This window comes from Myotis davidii, unplaced genomic scaffold (assembly GCF_000327345.1).
Source record: "Myotis davidii unplaced genomic scaffold, ASM32734v1 scaffold171, whole genome shotgun sequence".
NCBI lineage: Eukaryota > Metazoa > Chordata > Mammalia > Chiroptera > Vespertilionidae > Myotis > Myotis davidii.
The window spans coordinates 126,878-137,233 of record NW_006282376.1 but is presented as its reverse complement, the minus strand read 5'-3'; the positions used below and the strand labels follow the sequence as shown (position 1 = coordinate 137,233).

At 39.8% G+C, this 10,356-nt stretch overlaps 1 protein-coding gene across 3 annotated transcripts in view; it reads right to left on the bottom strand.

Moving 5' to 3' along the window:
* ADPGK (ADP-dependent glucokinase) overlaps positions 1–10,356 on the bottom strand; it is a 40,069-nt gene that overhangs the window by 12,868 nt on the left and 16,845 nt on the right. For all 3 annotated transcript variants that reach the window (XM_006752817.2, XM_006752816.2, XM_015558482.1), the window contains one exon: positions 4,015–4,135. In XM_006752817.2, coding sequence (XP_006752880.1) covers positions 4,015–4,135 — 121 coding nt within the window. The remainder of the gene's footprint in view (positions 1–4,014; positions 4,136–10,356) is intronic.

The following is a 10,356-nucleotide window of genomic DNA, read 5'->3' as shown; positions in this document are numbered from 1 at the left end:
TGAAATATTTCGTTTTCGGAGAACAAGAAAAATAGCTTTATTTTCATTACACTTAATAATTTGTGCAGTTATTCAGTGTCTGGTACGTTAATGTTCAAGAAAAAATATTAATTTTTATTAAAATGTTCTATTATTTTATGTTAACAATTACTCATTTATTTCAGTCTTTTGTATTCAGCATGTCTCTATCGAAATACACCTACATTTCTATAAAATTAAAGCTTTTGTTTTTTTGCAGCCCACATAAATTTAAACCTTGTTTATGTGGCTCATGTTAGCCTTTGAATTTGACATGCTTGCAGTAGAGGGAGGCAGATCCGTCCTGGGGTGGGTCTCCTAGTGGGCGGAGGAATTTGGATCTGCTCATCTATAGGAGCAGCTCTCAGCACTGGCCATGTATCGGAATTCCCCGGGGAACTAGCTTTAAAGGTGCAGGTGGTGAGGCCCCACCACTGAGGTCTTGGCATGCAGTTAGGTGGAGAACTACTGATTAAGGCCCCACCACTGCCCAGTACTGGGGAGGAGTGCTGCACTGTGAGTCCTAAAGCAGGAAAGGGGACAGGGGCCCTCTCCAAGCTCGCCTGGTGAAGCTTCACAATCAGAGGCTTTACCACAGAGTTCATCTTCTTGTCCATAAAGACTTGGCAGAAAATCTTGAAATTAAGTCAGCCGAAGGGCCACTGAGGCTCTGCAACTGCTTAGGGCAATTCTTATATGAGGCCACCCCTGAGTGGGGGCTGGGTGAGGAGAAACCCATCACCACCAGCAGGGACACTCTGGGGCAAGGACTTGCTATAATTCAGGTTTCCGTGGCTTTCCCTCCACAGGGTTTAAGGGTTTGTCCCATTTATACAAGGGAAGCCCACATGCTGAAAACTAGCTGAAAAACTTGGTTTCTATCACATTCTGGATATTCCTTCAGAAAGTTTTCTCCTAAGACAAACAACCCATAGCAGAAGGTTTCTTCATCTTGCGTGATCAGTTAGCAACCTCCTTCCTCCTTTCTACAACAGGCCTCTCCAAACAGAAGCTCTGCCTCTCTGTGGAGAGCACCTGTGTGCATGCATGTGTAGGGCTTACTGTAGAGCAAGTGTCAAAGCTGGGAGAATCCTCCTTACTTTAAGTTCAGCTTTCTTTTTTTAAAAAAATTGATTTTACAGAGAGATGAAGAGAGAGGGGGAGAGAGACATTGGTATGAGAGAGAAGCATTGATCAGTTGCTTCCTGCACACCCCCTGACCCGAGATCGAGCCTACAATCTGGGCATGTGCCCTGACTGGGAATCGACCTGGCAACCTTTCAGTGCTCAGGACGACACTGAACCAACTGAGCCACACCGGCCAAGGCAATTAGCTTCTTGAATCCATTCCTCTGAAGAAACATTTAATTGTGGGTCATTTATATAAAAATCTATGAAAGCAGGAAAAAAAAGAAAATACCTCTTTACTAAACCCCAATGCAATGATTATACTTGTTAAAACTATATTCCTTTCTTAGCTCCTGGTCATGTCCAAACAAAATACCCAATGGTGGTCCACAGAGTGGAGTGTAGTAGTCTAGCTCTACTTCATTTAAAGAGCAGACACCAGGACGACCTCCCCATGAATCCTTTCCTAACTCTGTCACCCCCAAGAATATCCAATGACTTCCTTCCCTGGGCTACTGCTGCACCCAGTTATAGGAGCTGGCACTTTACTTTGCAATCATTTGTTCAGGAATCTGTCTCCTGCAGTGGATGGTAGCAGAGGGCAGAGCAGTGTCTCCTAACATCGGACTTCTGCTCACACTGAACCTGGCACTAAGCCACATGAACGAACAGCACGATACAGGAGCAAGAGAACAGTCTCTAATGCCCACAACAACAAAAAGTATGGGTATGAACTCCAAGTCCAATATTTCCCCAACTAATGAGACTGTACATGGGGGGAAAGATGCGACATTAGTATTCTCTGCAGGGCAAGACCTGGAACTGGCCCTTAAAGAATGAAGCCGGTAGGACGCACTGCCTAAGTTAACTTAGGGGGAAAAAAGCCACAGAGAGTTCAAAATAAATCAATTACTTCAGCAAAAAAAATGAGCAAGATAAAAATAAATGGGCTTTTGCAACGTGAAGACAAGGAGGGATGTGAAGGGCTCTTCACTGGCTGTTTGCACAGATCTGATGGAGCTGCCTGAGAAGCAAAGTGACTGAAACTCAGACAGCGTGAGCTCCTAGTAATAGGTTAATGCCCCTCTTTTCTCATATGGCTTTGCATTTATTTAAGTGATATCTTCTCTCAATTTACCATCCTGCCCTCCAGCCACTGAGTCAGCAGAACCTATGTAATGACTCACTGGATCCCTGGCTCAAAGCCTGAAAATAAGCTTCTCTGGAGACGTCTGGCAGGAGAGGAGGAGGGAAGAGTTGACAATTCTTCCTGGGAATTTATTCATCTAGGTTAGAGAGAAGCAGGGGATGGACTTCTGTTAAGAGAGCTGACCCAACAGCTGCTGCCACTAGACTAGGCTCCCTCCAGAGTCTGATAAAAATGTCAAAGTTTAATAAAAGATCTGCTTTGTTCTAAAAAAGATGGCTGAGAAAAGAAAAACTGAAGTGTAAGCTTCTCAACCCAGGATGGAGACAGTCTCCTGTCAAGATCAGCTGTGCCATCCTCTGAACTATACTTAAGGCACGTCTGTCAAACACAACAGCAGTCTTCGTGAGGAAACAGTCTCTCCACTCTTGTCCCCAGGGGAAATGACAGAAACCAGGAACCAGAAAGGTCCCAAGTCTAGAACGTGAGTGCCAACAGAAATGGCAGTGAGAACATGCAGCTGGCAGCAGCATCAGCAGCACATCGAAGACACATCTTTAGTTATTCTAGATTCTTTCAGTCAACAGTCTTGTTCATGCCTTTCATTTGAGCAGTTCATAGTGCTTAAACACACTACCTCTTAGTCCTTACCACAGCCTTCAGGCAGTAAGAACCATCACTCTGATTTCCCATTTGGGGAAACTAAAACTGAAAGCAACTCAAAACTTGTATATTATTAAATGTGAGATGCCTGCCCTAACATTCGGTCCCTAATTTCCAGACCCTGACCTTCTTAACTTCCTGACTGATTCTAGTAAATACCCCAAAGAGAACCAGAAACAATCCCGTTTTCTACTTGAAGAAAGGCATAATTTTCAAGAAGCACTATATTTCATATCTTACATTAAAGTTAATTACTTTAGTAGGTAAGGTTCTCTTAATTTCTGATTTGGAAGCAGTTCACTGAAGCATATTAAGTACATACTGCTTTAAGGTGCCAATTAGTCTGTTTCGATGTTTGAGTTTTTAACTTGAATTAACATGTTGAATCAAATTCAAAAGGCGGGCCTCTGAGTAGAGGAAAGATACCCAGCAAATACACAGAACCAAATTACGTTCAGGTATTTAGGATTCTTTCAGAAATCATATCTGCAGACTCTGTAACAAAATCTACTGGGGGTAGGGGGCAGCTGGATGGAGTAGCTTGGAGTGATAAACATTAAAAACATTATATAACGGGAAATAATATGCATTGTTAAATATATAACACTTCCAGTTACACACCCAAGGGAAAACAAAGCAATTCAGAGGAAGCTTGCCAGAGGCCCAGCATCAAATCTAAGCAGCTTGGAACAACTGCCCAGAAAGGCCTTGGGCAGAATCGAGCACAGAGTTGAAGAGATGTTATCTGCCCTTTTCTTTCCTTAGTAATAAAGAAAAACTTTATAGGTATGTGTTTAAGATGCCTGCTTTCCTACATCCTGATTCCTCTTGGTTTCAGATCAATTCTGTTTATAGATTTGGAAATTTTCTTCACTGTTGTAATACTCTAGCACTCTCCCTTGAGACAATGGCCAGCATCAGTGCAGGAAACCCGTGGTAAAGAAAGAACAGGGATCCTACTAATTTACACAGAGAAATCTGTAGGACAGTTACTCCTCTACATAACATTACACACTCCCCTGCCGAGTCTTACACCGGTACTCACTCATTTCTCTTACCTGCTTGATACTCTAAAATGAGGTGGAACTCATCCACTTCTTGCAGTGACTCTGGTGGAACAAATACATTGTCATCAAGAAGCTCGTGCAGTTTTGGACCAACTGGACCACAAAGAAGAACCTGGAGACAAGAAATATGAAGTCTATCAGATCTGTTCCTTTTTCCATGGAATCTGTATAGTAACCAGAGAGGTACACTGAGGCCACTTATTTTCATTTTAACAAAACACTGGAATCCCAATCTAATTTTGAAAGTCATGTAATAGAGGGACTATTATCAGGGTTTCAGCCTCTGGAACATATGACCACAATGTACCCAGAAATGAGAGGCTGACAAAAGACCCATGTCACACATGTTAGGTCCTATGTAGCTGTTAGGGACTGAACATTTGTGTCCCCCCCAAATTCACATGTTAAAGTCTAATTGCCAATGTGACAGTATTTGGAGATAGAGCTTTTAGGAGGTAATTAAGGCTAAATGAGGTCATATGGGTGAGGTCCTATAGGAGGTAGCCTTATAAGAAAGAAAGGGAGAGATTTCTCTCTCTCTACTGAAGAAAGGCCATGTGAGGTCACAGCAAAATGGGTGGCCATCTGTAAGCCAGGAACAGGGCCTCACCAGAAACCAAACATTGCTGGAACCTTGACCTTGGACTTTCCAGCCTCCAGACTGAAAAAATGAATTTTTGTTGTTTAAGCCACTGGTCTATGACATTTTGTTATTATGGCAGACTAAGACATGCCCTACACTACTTTCTCTTTTTCTTTACTCACATCCTGTGTAGGAAAATAGATATGGAATGTTGGAAACATTTCTGTTTGAATTGTACACTGTATAAAAAAGAACCAACCTCAAGGATCACAAGACCCTCCACAACAGGTGACCTGACTTGTGAGACCAGGCCCCTACCATACTTAGCTGTTATGTGAACAGAACCGTTTTCCAAATATGAGAATTCAAAAGTACCCCAACTCAGAAAGTTTGGGGGCAGGTGCTCTGCAACTTTTCCAAAACCTTTTCTTCAACTCCGACTTGGGCCTCTCCCGTCTATTCCTTTAGAAGCCATTTCACGGTACTGCTGTTTCTGCCATGCCAGTTCTGGACCTCACTCAGAGCCAGTTCAACAGACTCAAAACCACTGAAAGATGAGGGCTTGGACCAAAATCTAAAGGAAAGCACCCAGAGATAACAACACCATTTCGGATCTAATATGCTGCACCCAGAAGCTTCAAAGGCATTTTTACTTGCTAATTGACTGCTTGTTTGTACAGAGGCACTTTTATGTGTCTGAGAAATCCCAGCTTCTGAGTGAAAATATGCCTCTTTCCCCTTGGCCTACTTACTACTCCCTTTCAGCCTTGACACATGTCCATTATTTGCCAATCCTGAAAAGTCATGCCCCTCCCATTTTATTTTATTTTTTTGAATTCTTGACTAGAACTTCAGTTTTCATGCTAAGGTAACAAGGGCCAGTTTACCCTCCTGATGAAAACAGTAACAAAGGAAAACAGATACAATATGTGAAACAAGGGTTTTCAAAATATTTGGACATTGGGCAACAAAGAACAGTGATTCTGAAGAAACAGGAAAAAACTAAGCAAGCCCTACAAATACTTTAGCAAATTATCTTAAAAGAGTTTCCTTAAAAGAGTTCGCTGATACACAATTCTGAGAGAATTCATCAGCAGCAGACCTGCACAATAAAAAATGTGAAAGGAGATCCTTCGGGCAGAAGGAAAATGATACTGGATGGAAATACAGCTCTAAACAAAGGAATGAGAGCACCACAAATGGTGCTGGATAAGTAATATCTAGATAAGCCATATCTCTTATTATTTAAAGCTCTTTAAAAGATAATTAACTGCTTATAAATATTAACAACATACAGAGGTTTGTAAGATTTGTAAAGGTAAACTATATAGCAATAATAGTATAAAGACAAGAGCGGAGAAATGAAGGTGTACGCTGTTGTAAAGTTCTTACATTCTACGTGGTATACTACTATCACTTGAAATCAGACTGTGATAAGCTAATACACATTGTAAGCCCTAAAGCAATCACTAAAAGAACAAAACAAAGAATTTTAGCTAATAAGCTAGATAATATGAAATCATAGAAAATACTCCAAAAAGAGTGCAGAAGTCCAGCAGGTATGGCTCAGTGGTTGAGCATCGACCTATGATCCAGGAGGTCCTGGTTCGATTCCCGGTCAGGGCACATGCCTGGGTTATGGACTCGATCCCCAGTAGAGAGTGTGCAGGAGGCAGCCGATCAATGATATTCTCTCATCATTGATGTTTCTATCTCTCTCTCCCTCTCCCTTCCTCTTTGAAATCAATACAAAAAATATATTTTTAAAAAAGAGTGCAGCAAAGGAGGAAAAAGGGAAGGTAAAGAGGTGGGACAAATGGAAAATAAGTAGCAAGATGTCAGATTTAAACCTAACCTGATAAAGCAACCATCACATTAAATGTAAATTGTCTAAACACTCCAATTAAAAGACAGATTGTCAAAGTATTAAAAAGCAAGCCTCAATTATATGCTGCCTACGAGAAATATGTTTTAAATATAAAGACACAAATAGGTTAAAATCAGAAGGATGAAAAAAGATATATCATGCTAACACTAATCAAAAGAAAGCTAGAATGGTTATTTTAATTAAAAGATTTCAGAACAAATAATTATATAAAATGATTTTCTTTATCTTTGGTAATCATAAAGAGTTCAATTCATAAAGGGATGTAATAATCCTAAGCAGTTCAGCACTTAATAACAGAGCTTAAAAATACATGAAGCATGCCCTAACCGGTTTGGCTCAGTGGATAGAGCGTCAGCCTGTGAACTGAAGGGTCCCAGGTTCGATTCAGGTCAAGGGCATGTACCTTGGTTGCAGGCACATCCCCAGTGGGGGGTGTGCAGGAGGCAGCTGATCTATGTTTCTCTCTCATCGATATTTCTAGCTCTCTATCCCTCTCCCTTCCTCTCTGTAAAAAATCAATAAAATATATTTTAAAAAAATAAATGAAGCAAAATGTTATAAGAACTGCAAAGGAAATAGATCTAAGTCCACGATTACAGCTGAAGATGTCAATACATCTCTCTCAATAATCAATAAATCAAGTAGAGGGAAATCAGTTATATAGAAAAGCTAGAATGACACTATCAACCAATGTGGTCTAACTGACGTTTATAGAACACTCTACCCAACAACAGCAGAATATACATGCTTTTCAAGTTTGTGTAGAATTCACCAAGATAAACCTTACTCTAGGCCATAAAAAAGTCTCAATAAATTTAATAGGAGTCAGAGAAGCACATTGTCTAACCACAGTGGAGTTAAAATAGAAATCAATAACAGATATCTGGAAAAACCCTAGATATTTAGAAACTAATACACTTTTAAGTAGTCTATGGATAGGTTAGTAAATAGCCCATTTCCAAAAAGGAAAGGGAAATTAGAAAGCATTTCAACCAAATGAAAATAAAAACACAATGCATCAAAAACTGTGGGATGCAGCTAAAACAATTCTTAAGCGAAATTTATTGTATTAAACATCCTAAATCAGAAAACAAGAAAGGTTTCAAGTCAATGACCTCAGCTTCTTAAGAAACTAGAAAAAGAAGAGAAAGTTAAATGCAAAGTAAACAGAAACCAATAAAATAGAAAAGAAAAAAAAACTACAGAAAAATCAATAAAACCAAAAGTTCATTATTTTCTGATAAGATCAATAAAACTGATAAACCTCTAGCCAAACTGATCAAGGAAAAAAACACAATTTACCTATATCAGAAAAGATCAGTAACTTCACTACAGATTCTAAAGATCTTAAAAGGATAAGGGAATATTATGATTAATCTTATGTCAATAAGTTCAACATAATAGATGAAATGGATAAATTCCTTAAGGATAAAATTACCGAAGCTCATTCAAGAAAGAGAAAATCTGAGTTTCTCTATACCTATTAAAAAAATCAAAGTTGTGCCCTGGCCAGGTGGCTCAGTTGGTTGGAGTGTTATCTGCACACTGGAAGGTTGTGGGTTCGATTCCCAGTCGGCACATACCTAGGTGGTGGGTTTGATCCACACTCGGAGCGGGTACAGGAGGCAACTGATTGATGTCTCTCTTTTCCTGTCCCCCCCTTTCCTCCCCCTCTTACTCTCTCTATAAAAATAAATAGGCATATTTCTGGTGAGGATAAAAAAAAGTTGTTAATAACTTCACATAAAAAGAAATCCAGATCTAGAGTGGCTTCACTGGTGAATGCTACAAACATTTAAGGAAGGTATAATATAAATTCTACACAAACTCTTTTAAAAAAAAATCTAAATATTTCCAACTCATTCTAAAGGTCAGTATTACCTTGATACCAAAACCAGACATACAAGAAAATAAAAATAGGGACCACAGCCCTCTTGGAAATAGACATAAAAATTTAAAACAAAATTTTAGTAAACTAAATCCAACAATAGATAATACAGAAAATAAATACATCAGAACCAAGTGGGGTTTACCTCAGAGATGCAAGGTTGGCTTAACATTTGAAAATCAATGTAATTACCATATACCAAACTAAAAAAACAAAAACCCATACAATCATCTTATTAGATGCAGCATTTGATGAAATCCAGAATATATTTTCTCAAAGGCAATCTCCCCTTCTGCAATCTGGCTTCTATCCTACCATTCCACTAAATCTACATTTGCTGTATTCACCAGGGTCTATTTCTGAGACACAATCTATAGCAGTCATTAAAAATATGAACTCTGGAGCGAGACTGCTTGGGTTTAAATGCCAGCTCCAACCCTTTATAAGGGTTTAACCTTCCATGCCCCACTTTTCCTATCTACATAATGGGGTAATATAACTTCCCTTATAGGGCATTCTGAAGATTAAATGTGTACCGTGTGTGTGTGCGTGTGTGTGTGTGTGTGTGTGTATCACTTGATAGAGTACCTGGCATATAATAAGACCTATGTGTTAGCTATTATTATTATTATTATTATTACCTTTGGAAAACACCTAGTTCTTAACCTCTGGTAGTTCTCAGATGATCGCATTTTGGCAGGTTAAACTAAATCTGAGAGCAGAATAGGGTGGTGAGATCATGGCAGAGCCTGGCCTTTGAATCCTGGCTCTATCATTTCCTGGCTAGATGACCTTGGGCACATTACTTCTCTGGATCTTTCATCTTTAAAAGGATGATAATACCATACTTCCTAAGATTATTGTGAGGACTGAGTAACAGATACCCCCTTTCTTTGCTCAATATCCTACTAAGGCCAGAATGTTGTTTTACCAGAGTTCTTCCCAACGAGACTGGTCCCAGGCCCAGCTTCTCCAGAGAACAACAGCAAATGCTGTCTCAGGGGAGGTCAATATTGAAAAGTCAATCTTGTATTAATAACCCAGGACTTCCAGAGTGCTGTCCTCCCAGAGGCCAGAATTACTTCTCAGAGTCAGGAAGGTGGCCTTTTAGGAACCCACACAAACACCCAGGGTTCTAATGGGAAGGACACAGGCACTCTCTAATGAGCATATGATTGATCTTTTCTTTCCTTTTATCTATTAGCTGGTAATATTTCTGAAGGGTAGCCCTGGAATTTCTAATCTTCTCTACTTGGGAGTTAATTACTATCTACAAAGATAATGACTATAAAATCATTATTTTCCACTCTAATACTTCATGAGAACGTTAATTATTTTTAAAATACAAATGTTCACACTTTACTATGCTCTCCACATATAAGCACATCCATCTTCTGCTGTACAGCATGGCTCCAAATAAATTCCCCCCCTCAAACTGCTGATCAGCTATCTGTATTACTAGGTCCATCTCTGCCCGTGACCCACATTTCTATTTTCAGGCTGGTTCTTCCAAACTGTTTAAGGTTCCTTTTCTCCATTGTCAGTAGCCACATCTATTCCACACGTGTCAAGTTTGCTTACTCCGATATCAGCTTTGTTAATCTATCTTCTTTGCCCTCAAGTATGGTCTAGCACCGAGTCATTCCATTTTAGTAAGCTTAGACAGTGAGCTTCTCCTTTTCTGGCTGCTCTAATCCAAACTTAATCATTTTACAGTAGGGCAACAGCAGTAACCATGCTGGCCTCCCCGCATACCTATTCCACTCAGCAAAATTGCTTACTCCGATATCAGCTTTGTTAATCTATCTTCTTTGCCCTCAAGTATGGTCTAGCACCGAGTCATTCCATTTTAGTAAGCTTAGACAGTGAGCTTCTCCTTTTCTGGCTGCTCTAATCCAAACTTAATCATTTTACAGTAGGGCAACAGCAGTAACCATGCTGGCCTCCCCGCATACCTATTCCACTCAGCAAAAG